Source organism: Nelumbo nucifera, chromosome 1 (genome assembly GCF_055504915.1).
Source record: "Nelumbo nucifera cultivar China Antique chromosome 1, China Antique-T2T, whole genome shotgun sequence".
NCBI classification, from domain to species: domain Eukaryota; kingdom Viridiplantae; phylum Streptophyta; class Magnoliopsida; order Proteales; family Nelumbonaceae; genus Nelumbo; species Nelumbo nucifera.
The window spans coordinates 36,619,183-36,645,017 of NC_142649.1; the positions used below are offsets into that span (position 1 = coordinate 36,619,183).

A 25,835-nucleotide genomic window follows, 5' to 3' on the forward strand; every position below is an offset into this window, starting at 1 on the left:
ATCAGAAAAAGAATGAGACAATGTACAAAAGCATCTCTAATATTTTCAACTACTGTTTCTACAAGGCCTTCGAGAAGCAAATGAAAAGCCTTGATTTTTTCAGCAGCAAGGACTGATACCCTTGGGTTTGCAAGGCATAAGCTGTCTAGCACGACTTCAAATTAACAATGCATTTTTCAAGATTCTAAGCCTTTTCAGATTGTGTGGAGTGAAATGAAACCAAGCAAACATTGTGAGGAGAATTCTTTTAAAATGAAGACAAATTGGAGTTCCTCTGCAGAAAATCGAATAATAATTAAAGTTTATAATATAGCCTGGAAGCAACAAAGTCCTCTAGTTCATCATTCCTAACACTAGAGTACTTGCAAAACTTATTCAACAAAAAAATTTGCCTATGCTCAGTGTGCAGCTGCTTGACACAATCGTCTACAGCCTTCAGCCTTAAACCTACGTATTTTCATCGTGCTATTACAGTGTTATCATGCAAATAATGATCGTCATCGGTCTAAAACTTTCACTTTTTCCCTTTTTTGGTGTATGGCACCTTAGCATCGAATTCATGGCTGTTGATGTTTCACAACCATTTTCTCCAACTGGTTGCTCTTTTATCACCAGATAGAAATCTGGGAAGGTTTAGCAAACTGTTCACTCTGGTAACACCTTCAAGGGCAGACCACTCCTCATCATCGGCAGTTGAAATGCACTCAGCTAGGCTCCTTGTAGAATGGCACCTCTGGGGAAGCTTTTCCTCTACTGATTCCAAAACAGGAACAATTTCACCAGAAGGTTGGACGGTGCTGGATTGCTCAAGAACAGGACCATTCAAAGGCTGAGTATTCCCATCTGTTGCTTTGCTGTCATTCATGCCTGAAAGCGTTGGATTTTCTGACTCCTCAGTCATGCTCTCCAAAGTGCTGCCATCTGTCTCTTCACCAGCCTGAGATGTATGGTCCAGAAAGAGACAGACAACAGCGCAATCATCACTCTTAGATGTAGGAAATTTGAGCCTCCATGCTCGAACAGCACAATCTACAACAGCCCGTGCTGCTGTTGTACGACTTGGGGCTGAAGCCACTATGTCTACAACTTCCTTATTTGAGAGAACATCCCAAACCTGCATATAACAGAAAAGGGGAGAAAGATGGCAATGATAATTCATGATGATCCACCCATGAGTTTGAGTATAGCAAAATAAAAATATAGTTTGACAAGGTAGGGGCTGTGCCTACACCATAAGTTGTTCTTAAAAGTTGAAATTAAAACTAAATTAACAAACATGATGCAAAGAGAGAAGGATACCCCATCAGTGGCAAGAATAATGAACTGGTCTCTCTCAGTGAGACGACGATAAGACACATCTGGAACAGAAATCAAACCAAAATCCTTTAGACAGAAGTCTCCAAAAGCTCTAGCCATGGCTAAGCCAGGTGAGTCATTATTAGGCAACCAAACACGTGCAACCTCTGGCTCATCTTGCAAAGCGAAGACCCTTCCTTTGCATTGCTGGATCCTGGCAGCTTCCCCTAAAATGTAACAACCAGGAAGGTAAGCAGCAAGTAAAAGTCTGTTGCAGTGGTTGTAACTTGTAAGGAAGTATCTTTAGGTAAGGAGCATGAAAAACTTTAGTTAGTGAAGAGGTATACAGGGAACATACTTGGGAGATTAGGCTTCAAGTCCACAGTCAACTGTACTGCAACCAAAGAGTTCTCTTTATCTTTTGTCCCCATTACTGCTCTTGAGTCTCCAACATTTCCAATTACAAGATTCTGGCCCTGGTAATTTTCAGGTTGCATGTTATGTAAATGTCTGCCAATTGGTGACAAGATAAAATTAAAATGTAGCATGAGAACATCAGAAAGATCCTCACTTGCTTTACCAAAGTAACAGCAGTAGTTCCACTGCAAAAGCAATCAATTGTTGGATGCATCTTTAATTCCTTATCCATTAGCCTGAAGGTCTTTAAGATAGATTGTTTCAGTGGCTGATACAGATCAGGGAGTTTTTCAGTGTCATCAATATCCAAGGAACAACACCATTCATCATCCATGCTGATGGATCCGGTTTCATCAGAATTTATGCTTTCTGGAGCAATGCCATTCTGGCAATCACTAGAATTAGCATTCCACTGGGTACACAGCTTAAGAGGAAGTGAATCACGAACTTTCTTGGCAACCATATGACCATATGGACCATGACCGTCAAATACCCCACAGAAGATTGTATCATCCCTTGAGCCAAAATTCTAGTGCATTGAATGGATTGATGTCATTTAGTGATGCATATAGAAGAACAGGCACAGGTATAAGATAAGACAGAGCCAAATTACATGTTTTTTATACAACTCTTGCTACTATGACCTAACTGTTTGATGATATTAAACAGTGCCTAAGAAATTTTAATAATTTTAGCAGCATCAATTTGAACTATTTCAATGGAGAAAGTCATCTCAGAAGTAAATCAAAGCAAGACTGACTTGTTATTCTGAAACCAAAAACAAACTTATGTGCTAGACTGATCTCTAAGGACCAGCCTTAGAGCACTGGTTCCTAGGTCAGTGGCTCAGTTTTAAATTTGAAATGGTACAAATTTGAAAAATGTGCGATCCAATGGAAAATACATGGGTCCAATCAGGTGTCCCCAGCTTAGCAATTGTTAGTAAACAATAATTATAATACTTGTGTATCAGGGTTTTGTGCCTTCACTAGACCTGGACTTTCTAAAACTACATTGAGGTGAAAAGAGAAAGATGCATCGAAATATCGGTTCAGTGCAATTGATTCACTAAACTGCTGCAGCTAAACAACACATTAGACATCATATACCCTGTAAAGCTAATGGGGTCTTTGGGAACCAAACACTCGTGAACATGGAGATAACTAGTCAGAACAACAATGGGCTCTTGACAGTGGTTGACATATCTAGAACAGAAGGATCTAATTATGAAAACACACAAACACAAGTCACCATTGTATTTTGTTATTATTAGATGTGCATGATGCTTTTGATATTGATTCACTAACATAACTGACAGAGACACAGAGTTAGCCTGATGAATATCAATCAGTAATTTATCAATCACTGTACATAGAATTCAGTCACTATCCTAGCATGATGCAATGATATAGTCTATAACAGTATGTTCTTTTCAACAAAACTGCTGCTGTGTAATCTAAGAAGAGAAACACAGGTTCGAAGAGAAGGAAGAGATAGAAAAGAAGAGAGGAAGGAAGGAGAAGAGAGAAAGAAAGAAGGGGTCCGGTTGATTGATATCTGCCGCCCCATACACTTCATTATTTATAGCTTTGATTCCTTACAAGAATAGGCAATAAAACATAAAGTTCTAGTCCTAATAAAACATAACAGGATAAACATAATATAGATAAGGCCAGCCGGCCCAACTTAAAAAGAATAAAAAAGATCTAGGTGTGGTCATGAAACCGCCACACCAGAGCCTGAGTGTGGGTATGGAACCCCAACTCGTGGCTTACTAACTATTTCTACACTCCCCCTCAAGTTGGGAGTAGATATTTGTCATGCCCAACTTGCGTAAATCTGTCTCCAATTTGATATTTGTGACTACTTTGGTGAAGAGATCAGCTAACTGCATGTCTGAGGCAATGTAAGGAAGGCATATTTCTTGAGATGCGACTTGCTCTTGGATAAAATGTCTGTCAACCTCGATATGCTTTGTCCTGTCATGCTGTATTGGGTTGTGGGCAATATTAATTGCAGCTTGATTATTGCAATATAACATCAGAGGCTTCTCATAATTAATTTCCAATTCATTAAGCAAGGATCTCAGCCATAACACTTCTGCAACACCATTGGCCATGGATCCGTATTCTACTTCTGAACTGGAGCGAGCAACAACATTCTGTTTCTTGAAGAAGTTAGGCAAAGATAAAGAAGTTTCCCAACCAGCCTCTGGTGCATAGCCCTGTCCTCAAGAAGTTCTCCATTTTCTGCACTTATTTTATGGTTAAGCTCAATAAGTGTGTCAGTAGGTTTCACTCCTAACTTTCTAGTTTCTTCCAATAAGTCCAGAACATACTTCCTTTGAGAGATAAAAGTGCCATGCTTAGACCGAGCTACCTCGATTCCTAGGAAATAATGCAATTCCCCTAGGTCTTTCACTTCAAATTCCTTGTGAAGATGCTGTTTAATAGTTTCAATTTCACTAATGTCACTCCCCGTTATCACAATGTCATCTACATAGACTGCAAGTAGAGTCAGGGAATGACCTGTCTTCTTAAAGAAGAGAGTGTGATCTGACTGAGCCTGTATGTATCCGAATTTGTCCAAAGCCAGTCTAAACCTATCAAACCAAGCTCTCGGAGATTGTTTCAGCCCATACAAGGCCTTCTTCAAAAGGCAGACTTTCTTTCCTGCTTCTGTACTATAAAAACCAGGGGGTAACTCTATGTATACTTCCTCTTGCAAGTCTCCATTGAGGAAGGCATTCTTAACATCCAGCTGAAATAGTGGCCATGAGAAGTTCGCAACAATGGATCGTATAACTGTGATAGTGTTCATTTTTGCAATAGGTGCAAAAGTTTCTGTATAGTCTATGCCATAAGTTTGTGTGAATCCCTTTGCAACCAATCTGGCCTTATACCTCTCTACAGTACCATCAACATTATATTTCACAGTAAACACCCATCGGCATCCAATAGGTTTCTTTCCTTCAAGGTGATTAACTAGTTACCATGTGTTGTTCTTAACAAGAGCATCCATCTCTACTTGCATTGCTTCCTTCCATTCAGGTATCAAAAGGGATTTTTGAACTTTTTTTAGTATAGGAATAACAACAATAGATGCTAAGTAAGATCTATAGGATTCTGAGAGACAATTATAGGAAAGGAACTTGGAGATGCAATATGGGTAGTGGATGAGGTGCAATGACGCTTTCCTTTACAAATTGCAATGGGAAGATCAAGGTCATCTGATGGTGAGGGCTGAACATCTGTAATAGTGGGATCAACTGTGGAAGCAGTAGTAGTGTCTGGACCTGGGGCTGTAGAAGATGTTGGAATTGACCTAGATTGTTGTTGAGCACGAGAATCAACCTGCCTCCACCACTTTCTATGATACACTCTCAATTCTCTGCATTTTTGACAACCCTCACCCTCTTCACATCTCTCCCCTTCAGTAACTGGGACAGGTAAAGGAACTTTTGGGGCTGAAACTGAAATCCCTTCCTCACTACTCTCCCCCTAAGGAGAAGCCCTATAATAGTAGGGCATATCCTCAAAAAATGTGACATCCATGGATACAAAACGCTTCCCTAAAACAGGCTCTTAACAACAATATTCCTTTTGATTTTGTGCATACCCAAGGAAAATACATTTAGTAGCTTTGGGATCAAACTCTGAGCAATGAAGTCCAAGGATTTGAACAAAACAAGTACACCCAAAAGTTTTGAGGGGAATAGTGAATAGGTCCTTATTTGGATACAGAAGACTAAACGGGGTTTGCATGTTTATAACCCGTGAAGGAACCCTATTAATAAGGTACACGACTGTACGGATTGCATCCCCCAGAAGCGTATGGGAACATTAGAGTTGAGCATGATGCTTTTGGCTACCTCTAAGATATGTTTATTTTTTCTCTTAGCAACCCCATTTTGCTGAGGTGTACGAGGACAGGTGCTCTGATGAATGACCCCAAGATCAAGAAGATAGGATGCCAAGGATTTTGCAAAGTATTCCTTGGCATTATTAGATCTAAGAATTTTGATCTTGGTTTCAAATTGGGTTAGAACCATCTGATGGAAAGCCTGGGTCAGAGAAGGGACTTCATCCTGAGAGTGCATAAGGTAGACCCATGAAAAACAGGTATAATCATCAACAAATAATAAGAAATATCTATACGCTCCCATGGTGGGGGTATGATATAGCCCCCAAACATTGGTATACACAATTTCAAAAGGAAGGTTGCTTCTTTTATTACTCAAAGGATAAGAAGATCTACTATGTTTTGCAAGCTCACAACTTTCACACTTTAAACTAGACACTTCTACTAACTCAAATAAGTTTGGAAAAAGACTCTTCAAAGAACCAAAAGATAAATGATCTAAGCAGTTGTGCCAAAGCATAATCTTACTACAAGACTGAGAGACAAACAAATTCCCCACTTTACTTTGCTCCCCATGTGAATGTTCAAGCAGGTAGACTCCATTCATCTCATGGCCAATCCCAATCACCTTCTTTGTTTCCAGATCCTGAAAAACACACCGATCAGGGAAAAAGGTTACTAAACAGTTTTGACTTTTAGTAATACTACCATCTGAAAGTAAGTTAGCATTAAGCTTGGGAACATGCAAAACTGAGGATAGGGTGATGGCATCAGACAATCTGATATCTCCCTCTCCCAGAGGATAAACAATAGGTGCTAAATAAAGTAGATAAGCCGGTAATATGGTCTGAAGCACCTGAATCAATTACCCAAAAAGGTCTAGTATTACTTGGGACAGAAGCATGACATGCAGTAGCTCTTGTACCTGTATGAGCAAGGGCTGAAGTAGGCTGAGTAGGTGTAGTAGCCGAAGACTGAGATGTAGATCCAGAAATACCAGCTTCTTTCTCTAGCTGTGTCAGTGTAACCCGAACAGCTGCTAAGGCATCCAAGGATGTAGTCCTTGTGATGGAAGAGGATGTATTGTTAGTAGTAGTTGCTGTATTAGCACTTCCCTTCTTGTTTCTAAGTCTAGCTGGCATTAGGTGAGGATGAAACTTCCAACAAGTGTCCCTGGTGTGTTTGGGCTTCTTGCAATGATCATAAAAAACTTCTCTTCTGTCTTCCTTCTTAACTTCCCTTTCCTTTTCCCCTCCAGCCTTGAATTTTGTTGCTGACAAGGCTGTTTCTGTGGGTTGAAAAGATAGCATTACCTTCCTCCTACTTTCTCTTCACTATGGACTAATGAGTAGGCTTGAGATAGTCACACTCTCCCTAGTGAGAAGTTGTTGTCTTGTAATATCAAAATCTGAGTTTAGACCGGCTAAGAACTCAAAAACCCTATTTGTTTCAATCAGTTTTCTATGTTGCTGCATCCTTCTAGCTTCCCCATTCAATAGTTTCCAAGTGATCAATTTCATGCCAAAGGGATTTTAGAGTAGCAAAGTATACTAAGATTGGCTTCTCTCCCTGCTTGAGGTTTTTCACCTCATATTCAGCTCATAAGTTCTAGCAACATTGAGGGGTTGGGAATAGGTTTCCTTCATGCTGTCCTAAATCTTGGCTGTTTTTGCCCAGAGATAGTTTCGGCTGATGTGGGGCTGTATAGAGTTGCATAGCCAGATCATTACCAAGTAGTTCTCTTGAACCCATCTTGGATGAGATATATCCTCATTGGCTGGTTCTTTTGTGTCCCCTGTTACATACCCTAATTTTCCTCTGCCCCCAATGGCCATCATTGCTGATTGGGCCCATTCCAAGTAGTTTGTTCCATCAAACCTAACAGTGGTAATCTGGAACGTATTTTCAGTCATGTTAGCAGTCCCAAAACTTCCCCTTGAGTTTTTACCTCATTTCCAACCTTTTCCATACTAACTAGATCACAAAGCTCCAAGAAGAAAGAGACTAATTTTCCAAGAAAACAGAGAACAATCTGATGCCAGCAAGGAATAGGAACCAGAACTTAATTTCAGTCGATAGTTCCTTCTCAAAACTATCAAAAACACCAGATATTAACAGTCCAGAAACTGATTTCAGCAAAGAACAAGAACCAGAACTGTAACTTTAATCAGAGAATAACAGTCCAGAATTTAATCTCAACCAAGAGTGCAAACACAGTCAAATACTTTCCAAGAATGCAATCTCAGTCAAGGATTAACTCACTGGTAGACAAACCTGGACTGTAATCAGTCCAATAAAAAAAGGTCAAGATCAGATCTTTTCCAGTCGATTCCTCCAAGAAAGGCTCACAGTAAAAAAAGGTTTGTAGGGTTAAGAACAAACCCTAGAAAATTCAGATTTTCTCAGCTGTACCTTTTAAATAAGTCTAACTTATTTCTTACTACTGCTGGTTCAAGAGAGATGAGAACTTACCCAGAAAACTCTGATTTCCACCTTCAGTCTTGATAAAAATCCAATCTTAATTCCTCTAGCCTTCTCTGATTCTTCCTGATTACCAAAAAACACTCTCCAATCTTCGGACAGCTGCTAAAGATCTCTGGTAACCTCCAAGAATCAGGCAAAGATAGCTCATTTCTATTCTTCCAGCCTTAGATAACTCTCATGTGGTCGGCTGAGTTAAACTTCACATGAGAAGCCCTAGATCAGGCTCTAATACTGTAGAGAAGATGGGCCGAATGGCCCATAGGCTGTTTATCCTTTTTTATCTTTTATGTTCTTTGCTGTAATGGGCCTTAATCTGGGCTTATTCTTTCTTATGTAATGTCTTTTTAATTTTCTGCCCAACTAGGGGCTTCTCTATAAATTTACCAAAGTTTAACTTAATAAAATAGAATTAAGGGTGTAAGAGAAGAGATTATGTTCGAAAATCTCTCTCTGAACCCAAGTTGCTGCCACCTTCTTCTTCTTCTTCTCTCCTCTTGAACTCTGATTTCTGCTACTTTCTTTTGAAATTTTGCATCTTTCTAAACAGTCCTTTCTTCTCAAAAGGCTGTTTTTCTTCTTGGTATCAGAGCAGGCTCGTTTTTCCCCTTTTTTCACCTTTTTTTTTCCAACTGAATCGTATGAATAGTTAAAGACACCTATTTCAGTCCAGTTGTTAGTGGTTTCTGGAGAGAAGAGGACTGGTTTTGTCGTCCCCTTGACAGATTCAAGTGTGTTGCCCGAAACCCTAATTCTTTGGAGAAATTTGATTGCAGGCCCCACAGGGAGTTTGACCTAGGCACTCAGTGACTGAAGGCTTTCTCATTCTCCTTCTTGAAGATCGAATCAAGTGGATTGGTGTTCTGTGAAGTCTACAAGGAGCGGCTGAATTTTCTTCGTTTCTCCCAGATTCCGGGTGTGACGCAGATTACTGGTATGGCTGCATAGAGGTTGGCTCACAACACAGTTTTTGTTCTGTCTTCATTTGGTGTTTTTCGAAGTTGTTTGAAGTCATTTTTGAAGTGTTTAAAAAGATGAACTCCTCAGACTTTGAAAACAAACATGTTGCTGAATCCGGACAGGTTCCGAAAGCCTTTGTAGACTCTCTACTGGCTGTGACCACAATCAAGCTGGATGGAACTAATTATCTGGCTTGGTCACAATCAGTAAAGATTCATATTTGTAGTAGAGGCAAGTGGGGTTTTATCTCTGGGAGCAAAAAGGCTCCTCTAGAAGATGATCCATCATATGAAAAGTGGATGCAAGAAAATTATACTGTTATTGGGTGGCTTGTGAACTCAATGCAACCACAGATTAGTCAGCACTATTTGTGGATGAATTCAGCAAAGGAAATTTGGGATAGTGTTGCTGAAACCTATTCCCAAAAATTAAATGTGGCCAGGGCTTACAAGTTGAGAAGTGATGTGAAGAATTTGAGACAGGGGGAGAAACCATTAGCTGTATACTTCTCAACACTGAAGTCTTTATGGCAAGAAATAGATTTGATAGAAGTTGTAACCTGGGACACCACTAATGATGTTGAGACCTACAGAAAACTGGATGAGAGAAACAGGGTGTTTGAGTTCTTGACAGGGCTAAATCCAGAGTATGATATTACAAAGCAAAATATTTTATCCAAGTATAGTGTCTCACTGTCTCAAGCATATGCATTGGTAAGTAGTGAAGAAAGCAGAAGACTTGTCCAGGTCCAAGGGGCTGGTCTAAATGATCACTTTGCTTATATGGGAGTGAAACCCAAGGGGGTTGCAGGGACTCCAAGTAACTAAGGGAAGAAAGAGATTATCTGTGAGTACTGTAAAAAGCCAAAACCTAACCTGCTATCTCACTGATTTAGGGGTTATTCATCAAAGCTCCTGTGTTAGGACCCCGGAACAGAATGGAGTTGCTAAAAGAAAAAATAGACATATTGTTGAAGTTGCAAGAAGTATTCTATTTGCCTCACATGTCCCTATAAAGTTTTGGGGTGATGCTGTTCTCACTGCTATCTACCTTATAAACCGTATGCCATCCAGGGTTTTAGGGTTTAAGTCTCCCTTTAGTCTCCTTCATCCAGACAAGGATCTTTTTCCTATTCCTCTTCGTGTCTTTGGCTGCACCTGTTATGTACATATCCCAAGTGTCCAAAGACATAAATTTGAACCAAAAGCCCACAAGTGTACTATTGAGTGGGCCGGTTTGTCACCGGTAACTGCCATGTGCGCGTTTCCCTTCTTAATTCTCAATCTAGTCGACACAAGATGCGGGTGAAGCTTCCAACAAGTATCTCTTGTATGTTTAGGCTTCTTACAATAGTCACAAACCAAATCTCTTTTGTCTTCCTTCTTGATTTCACCGCCACTTTGTTTAGGTTTCACAACACTTACCATGGCAGACTGATAAGAAATTTGGGTTTTCATCATCACATCCCTCTTGCACTCCTCCCTTGACACAAAAGCATATGCTTGGGAGAGAGTGACACTATCCCTAGAAAGAAGATGCTGTCGTGCAATATCATACTCAGGGTTAAGGCCAGCAAGGAATTCAAACACCCTATACTTCTCTAAATGTCTCGGATAGGTAGTTGCATCCTTGGTGGTTTCCCAAGCAAAGGTCTCCAAATGGTCAATCTCCTGCCACAGGGTCTTAAGGGCTGAAAAATAGGCTGCAACAGATCTATCTCCCTGCTTTGTAGCAATAACCTGATTTCTCAGTTGATAAGCCCTAGCAACATTCTCCTTTGTGAATAGGTTTCTACAACCCCATCCCATATTTCCTTAGCAGTGTTTGCCCATAAGAAATTTTTACTTATATGTGGCAACATGGAATTACACAACCAAGTCATCACCATATAATTTTCCTGCACCCACCAGGAGTTGCTAGTTTCGGGTTTCACCTCTTCACCAGTGATATACCCTAATTTCCCACGAGCCCCAATGGCCACCTTTGCAGATTATGACCATTCCAAGTAGTTTGCACCATCCAACCTAACTGTAGTAATGGTTCTAGCCCTGAAGGGGTCTCCAGCACCCCCTCTTACTGGTCCCATTTCACTCCCGGGCTTATTTTCAACTCTATGGCCCTCCATGATTCTCAAAAAAGGTAAAGAAAATAACTAAAAATTGCAGCAAGATCAAACAAGACACCTTTTGGAACCAACAACACTTTCTTGGTGTCATGGGCTTTCTTCCCACAAAAGATTCCTTTTCTGTGGGATGGGAGAAGAGAGAGAAAAGACAACCGCCCTCTCTAGAAGCCTCCAAACCACGTGGGACTTAAATCACCCCTTACAAAAAACTCCAAGTAACCCTAAAAAACTAGGGCACCACTTCCTAGGTCAAAATTGAAGAGTCCAACAAAAACAGGACTCTTCCCCTTTCTCCAGTTTTTCTTGATTCTGATAAGAAACCCTAGACAAGCTACAGGGCACAAAGACCCATCAAGAAAATCCAAAAACTGGGCTTACCTGAGAGCTTCAATCAGCCTCTTAAATCACCATGCAGTCGGCTGATCTAGGGCTGCATGAGAGAACAACTTCAAGAACCTTCAACCTGCTCTGATACCAAGTAGAAATCACTATTTGCTGATTCAGTCAAGCTTCTTGTGAGAGAAAGAGGGGGAAGGTGAAGATTTCAGCAGTAGAGAAGGAAGGAGAAGAAGAAAAGAGTAGGAGGTCAACTAGTGTTATGAGAGAGTTAACCCTAGCTGCCAGCCCCTCGTTATATTTATATTTAACTTAAAGATGAGATATTACAAGGATGCCCTTAGAAGGGTGGCTACTAAAACTGAATAGTCACAACTTTAAAAAATAAAAAACTAATGGGCTGAAGGCCCAACAACTTCCTAATTAAATAAAAACAAACTAAAGACAAACCGGGCCACTCAACAAAACAAACCGGCCCACTCAACATGTATCTTCCTTGGTTATTCCCCCACACAGAAGGGTTACTGTTGTTTTGATCCAAAGACTGGCACTCGGTATGTCTCAATGGATGTCACCTTTGATGAACTTTCTTCCTTTTATGGTTCTTCTCTGGAGAGACATTGTCCAAAGGGGGAGGATTTGTCACAGGTGTTTTCTCTTCCTCTTCCTGTCCCAGTTGAGTCTTTTTCTGAGTCTCTTCCTCCTTCAAATGAATCAACGGAGGATCAGTCACTTCACTCTCATTCCAGTGTTCCTATTCCTCCTCCTTTACCTCCTCGCCCTCTTTTTAATCCCAGGTTGTATCAACGACAAAGAACCAGAAATGAGCAGGTTGTTTCTACTACAACACATGAGCCTCATGCACTTCCAATTACAGATGAGACAACAAGTTTTGTTACAGCCCCTTTGGAGTCATCCTTCCCAGACCTTGATATCCCCATTGCTATTAGGAAAGGAATAAGGAAGTGTACTGCACATTGCATTTTCAAACACCTTTCTTATAGTTTGCTCTCTCCTTCATATTTTGCCTACCTTTCTTCTGTTGCCTCTAACCCAATTCCCAAGTCTGTGTTAGAAGCTCTTAATATTCCAAAATGGAGGGATGCTATGAGAACAGAAATTGATGCCCTGCACAAAAATGACACTTGGGAAGTGGTTGATTTGCCTGAAGGGAAGGATCCAATAGGTTGTAAGTGGGTTTTTACTATCAAATATCATGCTGATGGCACCATTGAAAGGTACAAGGCTAGGCTGGTTGCAAAAGGCTATACACAGACATATGGGATTGATTATCTGGAAACCTTTGCCCCTGTTGCCAAGATGACTTCTGTGAGAGTTCTGCTATCTTTGGCTGCACACTCAGACTGACCACTTTATCAACTGGATGTAAAGAATGCATTTCTGAATGGAGAATTACATGAGGAGGTCTATATGTCTCTTCCTCCAGGGATGTATCAAACAAATATGAAAGGAAAGGTCTGCAAGCTGAAGAAATCTCTTTATGGACTCAAAAACAGTCCCCTAGAGCATGGTTTGAAAGGTTTAGGGCTGCCCTTGTTAGCTTTGGCTATGCACAGACACAGTCTGACCATACCCTCTTTGTGAAGAGGAGAGGATCCTTGGTCGTTTACTTGATTGTGTATGTTGATGATATTGTTGTGACTGGTAATGATGTCTCAAGAATCAATGATCTCAAATCTTTCCTTCATACAGAGTTTGAGATCAAAGATCTGGGGGAATTGAGATACTTTCTTGGCATAGAAGTTGCAAGATCCAAGGATGGGATCCTTATCTCTCAGAGGAAGTATGTTCTTGATTTGCTCTTTGAAACAGGGAAGATGGGTGCTAGACCGGTTGCTACTCCTATCGATATGATCCATAAACTCTCTGCTTCAGATGGAATATTGTTAGACGATAAGGGAGTCTTCTAGAGACTACTTGGAAAACTTCTTTATCTATGCATGACTCGGCCAGACATTGCATATGTTGTCAGTTGCATTAGTCAGCTCATGCTCCCATGGATACTCATATGACAACAGCAGAGCGGATTCAGTGTTATTTGAAGGGCTCCCCTGGAAAGGGAGTTCTATTTGCCAAGCATGGCCATATGAAACTTGAAGCCTACACAGATGCTGACTGGGCTGGAAACATTGATGACAAAAGATCTACCTCTGGATACTGTAGCTTGGTAGCAGGTAATATTGTCTCTTGGAGAAGCAAGAAACAATCAGTTGTTGCTCGATCTTCAGCCAAAGAAGAATACAGAGCCATGGCTCATGGAGTTTCTGAACTATTGTGGCTTAAATCCTTGATGGAGAAACTGGGTATTGAGCATGATAAGCCAATGATGTTATACTGTGATAACCAGGCCGCCATCAACATTGCTCACAACACAGTGCAACATGACAGAACTAAGCATATTGAAGTTGACAGACACTTCATTCGAGAAAGAGTGGCTTATGGAGAAGTGTGTCTACCTTTCATCACCTCTGAAGGACAGTTAGCAGATTTCCTCACCAAGGGCATTCCCAAGGCTAAACTTCAGCATGATACTGGCAAGCTTGGCATGATTGACATCTATGCTCAGCTTGAGGGGGAGTGTAAAGAAGATGGGTTGAATGGCCCATAGGTTGTTTATCCTTTTTTATCTTTTCTGTTCTTTGCTGTAATGGGCCTTAATCTGGGCTTATTCTTTCTTATGTTATGCCTTTTTAATTTTCTGCCCAACTAGGGGCTTCTCGGTAAATTATCAAAGTTTAACTTAATAAAGTAGAATTAAGGGTGTAAGAGAAGAGATTATGTTTGAAAATCTCTCTCTGAACCCAAGTTGCTGCCATCTTCTTCTTCTTCTTCTTCTTCTTCTTCTCTCCTCTTGAACTCTGATTTCTGCTACTTTCTTTTGAACTTTTGCATCTTTCTAAACAGTCCTTTCTTCTCAAAAGGTTGTTTTTCTTCTAATAACAACTTGAATGAAACAAAACTGCTGCTGTGTAATCTAAGAAGAGAAACACAGGTTCGAAGAGAATGAAGAGAGAGAAAAGAAGAGAGGAAGGAAGGAGAAGAGAGAAAGAAAGAAGGGGTTCGGTTGATTGATATCTGCCGCCCCATACACTTCATTATTTATAGCTTTGATTCCTTACAAGAATAGGAGATAAAACATAAAGTCCTAGTCCTAATAAAACATAACAGGATAAACATAATATAGATAAGGCCAGCTGGCCCAACTTAAAAATGAATTAAAAAGATCTAGGTGTGGGCATGGAACCACGTACACACTAGAGCCTGAGTGTGGGTATATAACCCCACACTCGTGGCTTACTAACTATTTCTACAAAACCATATAAGAACAACACTAACAAATTGTCAGGTGTGCCTCTTCCTTTAAATCTGTCTTCTTCATCTTCTCCTTTGTCATTTCCTGTTAAAGAGGTTTGGGGTTGCCCTGTCCCTCCCAAGGTGGGTGCATTTTGTTGGGAGGTCTTACATGGTGCCATTGATACTTGTGATTTGTTACAGAGGAAGAGACCTGGCTGGTGCCTTTCCCCAAACTGGTGTATTTTATGCAATTCTAGAGGCAAAAGTGTTTATCATCTTCTAATCTCCCGTCCTTTTGCTTGCTGTATTTGGAATTGTTTTTTTTCTCTTTTTGGGTGCAGGTGGAATACTAAACAGTCTGGACAGGTTGTTCGACTCTAGTACTTTCAGATGCCAAAAAGAAGTGGGAAATTATTGTGGAAGTGCACAGGGGCAGCAGTGATCTGGCCAATATGGAAAGAAAGAAATCTAAGGCCCTGTTTGGTTTGCAGGAATAGAGGTCTGGAATCGGAATCGGAATGGGCTATCCGATTCCAGCTCTTTGGTTGGGCAGAATCGGAATCCCACCATTCCTGCTGGAATGGCATTCCCCCATTTGAGGGAATGGCCATTCCCTGCCCCTCCTTTGGGAATGAAATCTCATTCCTGCTGATTCCAATTCCTATTCCCATTTCTGTTTGAACCAAACAGACTATGGGAATAGGCCACATTCCGATTCTGATTCTGAAGGATTTCAATTCCGACTTTGAACCAAATGGACCCTAAGACTCTTTGAGGAGAAGAAGAGAAGCAAAGAAATGCTGATAGAAGGTATTATGGTGAAGGTGGGTTCATTGGGTAAAGTCAATGAAATTATTCTCAGACTTTACATTGGATGATATAAGTAGGGAATGGGGCAAAGTTGCAGCTTCTTCATCTTCAAAAAGGAAAATGTCTAGAACCTGGGACCCACCTGAGAAATTTGGCGTCTTCAGAAAACTGCTTCTTTTTAAATTGTGCATATTGATATTTGGCGTCTTCAGAAAAAAGAAAAAAAAAAGATGTATTAAAGGGTATTTTAGGTATTGTAATTACACGATGCTTATAGGGGTCTAATTATAATTGTAATGCATTAGCAAATAAGCTAATGATACAATAGTCAGTTGATGCTAGACAGATTCACAGCCAATCAATACCTCTCCCTCCCAATTTTTTTCTTCTTCCTTCTCTTCCAATCATTTTCTCTTCATGGTGTTTACTAGTTGGTACCAAAGCCCTCATGGAAGATTTATAGGATTCTTTTCTTGCCCATCTCGCTCAAATATTCATGTTGATATCTGCATGACATCACATTATGTCAACAAGCTATGGAAGATCTCAGGCTGGAGTAGGGGTCAAATGGATCGGATTCTGATCAGATCTCCCATGTTTGGATCTTCGGATCGGATCAGATAAAAAAATAGGATAAGATCAGAAATTGGATCGAATTCAGATCACCCCTATCCGATCCGATATATATATATATATATATGTTATTTATTTATTTATAAATATATTATTTATATTGCATTTTGTAAATTTTTATATTATTTTTTTATAAAAAAACATGTATATATATGATGAATATAGTTGAAAAGATATTTATATTTTTTGTTTTTGTTTTTTTAATTATTACATTTTATTTTTCTTTTAATAATTTATTAATTTTTCAAGAAATTTAAATTGGACCGGATCAGATCCGAAAATCCGACTTCATCGGATTCGAATCCAAATCCATACTTATGAGATCCGGTCGGATTGGATTGGATCGGCTCTTAACAGTGTTGGATCAGATTCGGATATACCCTGATTTGAATCTGATCCGATCTGTTTGCATCCCTAGGCTGGAGTTTGATAGCAGACACTTCGCAGCAATTTATGGTATGAGAGGAAGAGGAAAATGGCAAAATGAAAGTGAACGAAAAGGACAAAAAAGGAGGAAATGGATAAAAAAGGAAGAAAAAGGGAGAATGTGCAGACAAATTGAAGGTGGAAATGGCAGCAAATGGATGTCTTTCCAAAAATAATGGTTAAGAGGTCTTAAGGAGGAATGGGAACAGAGGTTGATGTCACTGGCAAAATAGAACATTGAAGATTGGGAAAGGTTGGTGATGATGTAAGGATCATTTCAACCTGAAGGGAACCAGTATGATTACACCATTCGAAAGAAAGAAAGCAATGTTTCTCTGCAACCTATAACTATAACTGTAACTGTTTGCATGTATTTGTAGATTAGGTTAATGCATTACTGCAACCTATAACTATTGTAATTCAATAATTTTCTGTTATTAATAAAAGTCTTTTTTGCTGATAAAAAAAAGAAAGAAAGCAATGCTAGACATGTTGGAAAACATGCTGGAGACTGCAGCAGTTATGGTTAATATGAAGTTTGGACTAGATGGTTTAAAATGTCCATAAATTCCCTAATATTTCCACAACATATTTCCATTTCTGTGGGTGGCAACATGAAATTTTACTGGACTCGACATATTCCCCAATGAACACTACCAGCACTATGTGGTGTACAAGAGAGTATTGTAACATAAGCCAGTGATAATATTGTAGATATGTGGAGTAGCAATTTTATTTCCTTCCTAATTTACATTCTTTTATCGTTCCTGACTAATTTACATAATTACCTTCATTTATTAAACAAAAAAAAAAAACATGATTACCACTTTGAGCCAACTCAGTATTCTTTTCAAACATGAAGTTAAATATTAGTTTTTGTTTGTGCAATAGATTATTTTGTTGATCTATTAGAATCATTTGCATTTTCTATGAGTTTAAAATTTGATTTAACTCATTCTATCATGTAGTTTTGAATCTTATGGATTGCAATAGGGTGCAACTTGGGTGGGCTTGGGTTGGGCTTTTGTCAAAATTTGAATGGACCTGCTCCAAAGGTCCAAGCCCAAAGCAGTGTACAATGCTAATTGGGTCAACCCCAGTTGCACCCCTAGTTTCCAAGATAAATTAAGAATGTATTATTTTGTCTATAATCTTGGTTTCTTAGTTTTGTTTAATGATTTTGAACAAGATAATGAGTTATAAAGATGTGCTTATGCTTCTTTTATCATTTCATAAAATATCATTCTATGTTTTTGCATATTTTACGATGTCCCCACCATGTCTACAACTTTTACAGTATTTCCGACCAAGGTTCTAAATATCATTTTATCGGTACAGACCGATACACCAGATGGAGCGTATTGGTTAGTATCATTTTTCAAACCTGTTCAGGGGGGCGGTATAAGGCCTATCTACCCCCTAAAACAGGTCAACCCTCAAAACAAGCTTAAAGTGGCATATTGGTGGGTCACTAGTACGACACGTATCGACCAATATGGGCCGATATGTTGTGAAATTTCAATCCTTGTTTCCAACATTTCTGACATGTTTCCTATATTTGGATGACCAACATTTCCACCAACACCAACATTTTAAAGTTGAGAGGTGGTGCTTGACGAGCATTGCCAAGGTTGTAGGCATTGAAAGGAAGATAAAAGGATTTTAGGTCTACCATTTCACCTATGAAGTAAGATAGTATAAAGAAGATTGCAATCTTGTGTGGCAAGGTTATGGAGAGATACCAATCCATAGATCTCCACTCGACAATACTAATGGTGATCAAAGCTAAGCCAAAGATGATACCCATAAAATAGATCTTTCCACGGGGGAAATATGGATCACCATGTGGCTAGTGTTGTCCATTGAAGCAGATCTTTGGAGAGAAAGTCATGAGGTAGACAATGATGATGTGGCAAGGCAAGAGTTGCATGTAAGGCAACAACACTTAGACATATATGGAAGCTGTAAAGTTGGAAGAGAAAGCTAAAGGACAGAATTCTAAAGGAGGTCATAATCTAGGGCCATTAAAGTTTGATCAAATGGCCTAATTTTAGCATTTCGAGTCATCAGCTCAAAGGGCAAGGTCTAAGTCATTTAGGGTGTTAGGGGGTGGCATGGACTCCAAGGAAGATGGAAAGGCATTTTTACGTGAGTCGGTTCAACCCCACCCAAGCAAACTAGGTCTTTCATTTGGTAAACTGGACAGGTCAGGCAGCAGCTTAAATGAACATGTGACTAGGGATGGTGTTGTTAGACCTTAACCTGGGTCTATCATTGTCTTCCTCAACACAGGTTAGGTCTAGTGGAAGGATCAGTTCTGGTGCCAAATAAGGAATACCCAACTACAGAAAGCCAAGAAGAAGACCTTTGTCATATATTTAATGTTTCTTTCAGGGTTAACCAAGGAATGTGAACCCTCCCAGGCTTCAATAGAGGTCATAAATTTATGTCATTTGGATTCTGTTCCTGTTACAATCCAGAACCAAGGTATGGAAAATGTGAATTCGATTATGGTTACAAACTGCCCTTCCAATGCCTTGTGCACAGATTCCAGCCTCTTGTCTATTGCTAGTTGAGCCCAGTGTGTCTTTGGTTGTACCTATTATGTTCAAATTCCTAGCTCTCAGAGACACAAATTTGAACCCAAAGCTCAGAGGTGTATTTTCCTTGGTTATGCCTCTACAAAGAAGGGTTACTATTGCTTCAATCCCATCAGTGGCACCTGGTTTGTTTCTACGGATGTCACTTTTGCTGAATCAGTTCCCTTTTATGGACATTCTTCTAAGGAGGGATGTTCCACTGAGTTGTTTGTTTTTCCACTTCCTTTGGTAGTTCCTAATGAGTCCTATGCTAAGCTTTCTGTGGTTTCTTTTGTTCCTGTTGAACCTTGTCCTCCTAGCTCACCTATTCCTACTCCCCCTCCTCCACCTGCTCATCCCCCAATTTTCACTACTCACCCTATTGTGTAGAGGTGGGTACCAAAGGCAAAGGCTAAGGCATGCCCCATCCTCAGTTGAGTCTCAGGCACTTCTAGCCCCCTGAAGAGAGGACAGGTCCTACACCCAAGGTTCAAAATTTTGATACGATATGCCCCGTATCAAGCATATCGTATCATATCATATTGGTATCCCTCTGAAACCTCAAATAAGGGGTGCCACTTCTGTCTCCAACATATTTCCTCTTTATGAAGTACATCTTCCAATTGTTTCCTTAGGGACCATTTAGTTTCTTTATCTCCTTCCTCAAAAGTACCCTCTCCTCTGTTTTATCTAATTCCTCAATTTGATTAATCATCATTTGCTTCCTCTATTCAATCCTCCCAAACTCCAAAATGTTCCATTCCTTGATCTTGGGTTTTAAGTCTTTCAGCTTCCTATGAAATCTCATCCCTTTCCAATCAACTCTTGGTTCTCTCTCTCTCTCTCTCTCCCTCTCCCCCCACTTTCTAATCTTTGTACAAAACCCGGGTGGCACAACCACATATTCTCAAAGCAAAAGGGAGTAGGTCCTCTTCCTTCAAACTCCTTATAGATAGAGATAGACCAATGGTCTGAAGTTAATCTAGGAAATGCTCTAGAAATTAAACCACCTCAATGCTCCTACCAATCCACCTAAAAAAGAAATCTATCCAGTTTGGAGCATATTGGGCTAGCTTGGAGGTTAGACCAGGTATAATTACTATGTAAGAGGGGCAATTCTTTACACGCAAAGACATTAATGAACTGATTAAACCTTCTCATACTTGTAGTAATACCCTGTCTCCAATAATTTGTTTCTTCAATGAATTTGATCACATTAAAATCTCCACCAATACATCAAGGTCCCTCCCACAATCCTCTTATACCTCTTGAATGGTGAGACTGTTTTCCACCTTTTTATATCTTGCCCTTTTGTCAGTTTTATTTGGAATTGGTTTACTTCCCTTTTTGGGTGCAGGTGGTCCTCTCCTGACAGGGTGGAAGGCTTATTCAATCCTAATGGTATCAGTGGTAAGACAAGGAGGGGAAGGATTTTTTCGAGGTATACTAGAGCAGCAATACTTTGGACCATCTGGGAGGAAAAAAACGATAGGATATTTGAAAGTAAAGAAAAATTCAAGGAAGCTTTAGTTGAAACAATAACATTGAGGGTGGCTCATTTGGTAAAAAGTTTGAAGTTGTTTTAAGCCTTTAAGGTCGAAGAATTCTTCAGGGTTTGGGGACTTGTTGCTGCTTCATCATCTACAAGACGACAGTTTGTTGAGACTTGGTCCCCTCCAATAGATGGTTGGAAGAAGCTAAACTTTGATGGGAGTTGTGTGGGTAACCCAGGCCCTTCAGGTATTGGGGGGCAGGGGGGGGGGGCATTAGAGACGAAAATGGTTCCATCATTGCCCTATACTCCGGTCCTGTGGAGGTAGGTGATGTGACAAGGGCAGAGTTTCTAGCTGCAGTAAATGGGGTTGAGAAGGCTAAAGAGTTGGGGATCAATAGACTGATCATCGAGGGAGATTCAAAAACTGTGATAAAATGGTTGCAGAAAGGGGAAGGGGTGACATGGCAGAAGAATGATTTCAGAAGATTTAAATGGATATCAAGGAACATGTCAATTCAGGTGGGATGGGTAAGGAGATCTGCCAACAGTTTGGCAGATAGCTTAGCAAAGCAAGGGGTTCAAAGAAGATATATGTTTTGGGCACATTTGTAATTCAGTACTGGGTCAACTTACTATGCTGATTTCTTTTGTAACTTATTGTTGTATCCTAAAGTATTTTAATCAATAAAAGTTTCAAAGTTATTGATAAAAAAAAATATATCTCCCAATTCCTTCCACATTTCACTCTTCTCCCTATATCTGTTCAAATCATACAGATTTGTTAAAACTCGTTCAAAACCATCCCCTACTTGCCTAAACTTTATAGATACTATAAATTTGCCTACAAGTTCTTCAATTCCAATCATCTCCACTCTCCACATAGTTACCATACCCCCAGAAGAGCCCCAGGATGGAGCCATTGCTCAGCTTATTCCCCTAGTTCTCCATACACTCCTTGGTCATCCACTATCGAACACTGCCAATTTGGTTTCATGAAGGACAATTACATTAGGATTCTCTTTTCTTACCACTTCTTTAATGAATGCCCTCTTTTTAGAACTACCTAGACCACAAACATTCCAACTAGGATCATCATAATTATTTTTCTCTTTGCTCCCCTAGGATGGAGTCATAGCCCAGCTTATTTCCCTAGCCCTCCGTACACTTCTTGCCCATCTACTATCAAACTCTACCAATTTGGTTTCCTAAAGGACAATTATATCGAGATTTTCTTTTCTTACCACCTCTTTAATGATTGCCCTCTTTTTAAGCAATACCTAGACCACGAACATTCCAACTAGGATCTTCATAATTATTTTTCTTTTTGCTCCCCTCATATTGTTCCCCTTCCTACTTCCTCTCTTTTGTCCTTTCCCTTCTCGCACTGAACTCCTTATCACCTTCAATGTCAATCTTCAATTTTTCAACTGGCATCCCTCTTAACCCAGTTCAACTTGACTTCCACTCCTTGTGTCAAATGTTTAAATTTCCTTTTCTCATTAGTGTATCCCCCACCACCCCCGCTCCTCTTCATTTTGGAGCCAATCAATAACCAGCTTTAAATCCCTTCAATTATCAACTTAGTGAGGCTTAGTTCTTTGCCTTCCATCACAACTAGGATTTCTGCTCTCAAGGAATCCCCAACACCAACGGGAGCAGAGTATAGAACCACTAATTTGCCTTCCTCATCCCTGAAAACACCTCCTATAATGAATCCATTGGTTGGGGGAGTCCATGTTGGCATTGCTAATTCTTTCATTGGCTCAAAGTCGACCACTTCTCTCCATTCCTCATCAAATCAGAAGCAAGAATTCCATCAAAGAGATTCAAAGTTTTCACCCAATGGATCACCCTAACTACAAAGGCTTCAATTAGGGCATCCCTACTTCTTTCTTTGCCTTCAAACAACCTCTTGTTTCTCTCTTCCCATAAAGTCCAGCAAATTGCATCTCTTGTACATTTCCATAGGGCTATTCCCCTCTTCTTATGCCAACTAACAAAGGTAGGGTCAAACACTCTTTGTACATTTGGTGGGGTTCCACCTCCACCGAAACAAGGAAGAAAACCATTCCCAAATTGACAACACAAGAGGATAGGAGATTAATAAGTGATGAGAAGACTCGCCGTTAGCCTAACAAAGGATGCACCAATGAAGGGACAAACACCAATTATGTCTTTCCCTTTGCAAAAGATTTTTTTGAAGATAAATAAAAAATAAAATTTTATTACTATGAATAAAAGAGACATCTAACATAGTTGACCAAGAGTCATCCCAACAAAACAACAAACAGAAAATAAGTCTCATAAAACATGTATTAATTCTATCCAAAAATACTTCCCAATAGAAACCCCATCTTATGCAGAATAGGCTTACCCCAAACATCTTTCCCTAAAAAGGATGGCCCCCACTATCAATTATCCTAGTTAAGGACAAAAAAAAGGAAGCACAAGTGAAGGTGCCCGAAGGGGAGATGGTCCAAATTCAACAGTCATTACGAGAAGGATCTAAGTAAATGCCTTCAAGGTCTTGAAGCAAGGTCATAGCTCTGTCAACTTTACAATCACGAAGTCCTCTTGTAAGGCCCAGATCCCAAACAAGCCTGGAGCTGGAGTTGGAAGGAGACACAAAAGAAGCAATAGGCTCATCCCTTTTGTTAGAGATCAAATAGATGGAAGGGAATAAGTCTTTTAGGGATGAATTACCCAACCATACATGTTCCCAAAATTTATCAAAATTACCAGAGCAAGGAATATACCTAATATTGTTAAGGAACAAAGGCAAGATAGCATGGGTAGACTTCCAAGGAGAAGCTCTTGTAGCCCTAGCCAGCAAACCAGCATTGCAACCATCCACCACAAGACCATGAATACTGACAATCACCTTCAGCTTGGCTTATCCTTTTCATTCAATAGGCAATCTCCACAACCATTTGGCCAGCAAGGCCCTATTTCTTTCTTGTATATTCCCCAACCCTAGCCCACCAAATTTCTTACTCCTTACAACTTCCTACCTTATTCTATGATAAATCCCAACTTATACAGGATTGGCCTCTTTGCCTATAATGAATTCCAATTTACCTCTTCTTGTGGTAGTAAGCTTAGACAATTGGGACCACTCTAGAAAATTGGTCCCGTAAAATTTTACAATGGTTATCATTCCACTAGAAGTGTCAACATTTCCAAAAAGCACACTGGAAGTAATCTATACATCCTTGGACTGCTCAATATCTTACCAAGGAACCTCTCAATAACCCAATAGCACTCCAACGACTCAACAAGAATACAAGAGACACAAAAAATAGGCCCAATCTCAGTTGTGACTTGTTACACAACAGGAGACCAAAAAAACAGGCTAGTAGCAACTAGCAATATAGGAGAGAAAAATCTCCCAAAATAAAAATCTAGGGCTCAGAAAATTATGATACCATTCCCAAAAATTTAAAATGGCTCAGAAAATTATGAAACCATTTCCCGTTATCCCAAAAATCCTTCCAACAATCAGTAAAAGAGAAATGGTTAAACAATTCTAGAGTCTTTAACCAATGTATTGACCTGTACATAATGCAGTCCTTTAAGGCTTGACTTTTCCTTCCTTTTTCTTGGAAGATCCTGGCATTCCTTTCTTCCCATACTGTCCATAACAATGCTGCTTGTGTGCACCTCCATATTTTCCTTCCTCTTTTATGGGGCCAAGAGAAAAAAGAAGGGTTAAAGATTGTGCTTACTTCTGTTGGCTTATTCCAACTACACCCAAACAAAGATAGAAGCCAAACCCAGAGTTCTGCAGTTACACTACAAGATAAAAATAGATGATTACAATCCTCATCATGAGATCTGCAAAGAATGCACTAGTTTGGTGAAATACAAAGGGCAAGTCTTCTCTTTTGTAAGTTATCCATCGTGTTTACTTTACCATGCCACACTTCCCAACACAAAGCCATAACCTTGGGGGGGACTGACCTACACCAGACTTCTTTGGAAGGGAAACTTTGTTGAGAGGATGTTTGGCAAAGGAAATTGAAAAAGGAGCCACAAGAAAAAGACCCATTGGGGTGAATGGCCCAAATCCTCTTATCCGGCTTCGAAGGATCCAACCAAACCTTATCAAGGAGACAAAGAAGAGTAGACAAACACTTAACTTCCTCATCCCTTAACCCTCTATGGAAACCAAAGTTCCAAGACAGCGCTGACAAATTTAAAATCGACGGAAGGAATTTTGAGATCACCTCTTTTTTCTACAAAGAAACAGAGTACAAGGATGGAAAAAGGTCTTTTAGAGGGAGACCTCCATCCCAAATGTCCTCCCAAAACCGAATAGAATTACTAGAACAAGAACCGCACTTGACACAATTGAGAAATTGTGGAAGAATTTTATGAATTGCTCTCCATGGTGTAGCTAGTTTAGCCCTCCTTGACGTGCCAGCATCCCATCCACTCTCTGAACATCAATGAATACTCTTCACCACTTCGTGCCAGAGTTTATCTCGCTCCAAAGAACACCTCCACAACCACTTCTCTAACAAAATTGAGTTCTTTTTAAGCACATTCCCGAACCCTAACCCTCCTTCCTCTTTGCTTCTACCCACAACCCCCCAACTGATTAAGTGATTTTTTTACCCCAAAGAAAATCTCTCATCAATTTTTCCAATTTCTTCGCTTCCCTAGATGGTATCTTAAGACAAAGAGGTAATAAGTAGGTAGATTCATGAGGGTAGCTCTTATCAAAGTGATCCTCCCACCCAAAGAGATATAATTTTTCTTCCACACAGCTAATCTCTTTTCGATCTTCTCCAAGACTAGGGTCCAAAACCAACTCTCCCTAGGGTTTGCCCCTAATGGAAGCCTTAAGTAGGACAAAGGTCAGGAAGAAATGGAACACTCAAGACAATTTGCAACTGCCTCAACCTCCTCAAAGTCTAGATTGACTCTGGCTATGTAGCTCTTTCCTAGATTGATTTTCAAATTGGAAACTCCTTCAAAAGCTCTAATCAATTCTTTCAGGTTTCCCACCTTCTCACCAAAGCTTCCATCACAGAAGATCATCAAGTCATCTGCAAATTGAAGGTGAGTTACTGGAATTCGGTTTGTGCCTACTTTCCAT

The 25,835-nt window shown here is 39.9% G+C and overlaps 1 protein-coding gene across 2 annotated transcripts in view; it reads right to left on the reverse strand.

Annotated features, from left to right (window-relative positions):
* Positions 1–275: 275 nt before the first annotated feature.
* Positions 276–25,835, reverse strand: part of LOC104608294 (putative protein phosphatase 2C 66) — a 48,600-nt gene continuing 23,040 nt past the window's right edge. Inside the window, exons 2-6 of one of the 2 annotated variants that reach the window (XM_088896410.1) lie at positions 6,134–6,220; positions 1,868–2,242; positions 1,655–1,772; positions 1,300–1,523; positions 276–1,114 (exon numbers count right to left, since the gene is read on the reverse strand). In XM_088896410.1, coding sequence (XP_088752536.1) covers positions 575–1,114; positions 1,300–1,523; positions 1,655–1,772; positions 1,868–2,242; positions 6,134–6,220 — 1,344 coding nt within the window. In that variant the 3' untranslated portion in view covers positions 276–574. The remainder of the gene's footprint in view (positions 1,115–1,299; positions 1,524–1,654; positions 1,773–1,867; positions 2,243–6,133; positions 6,221–25,835) is intronic. The other variant, XM_010274233.3, reaches the window with a different exon arrangement.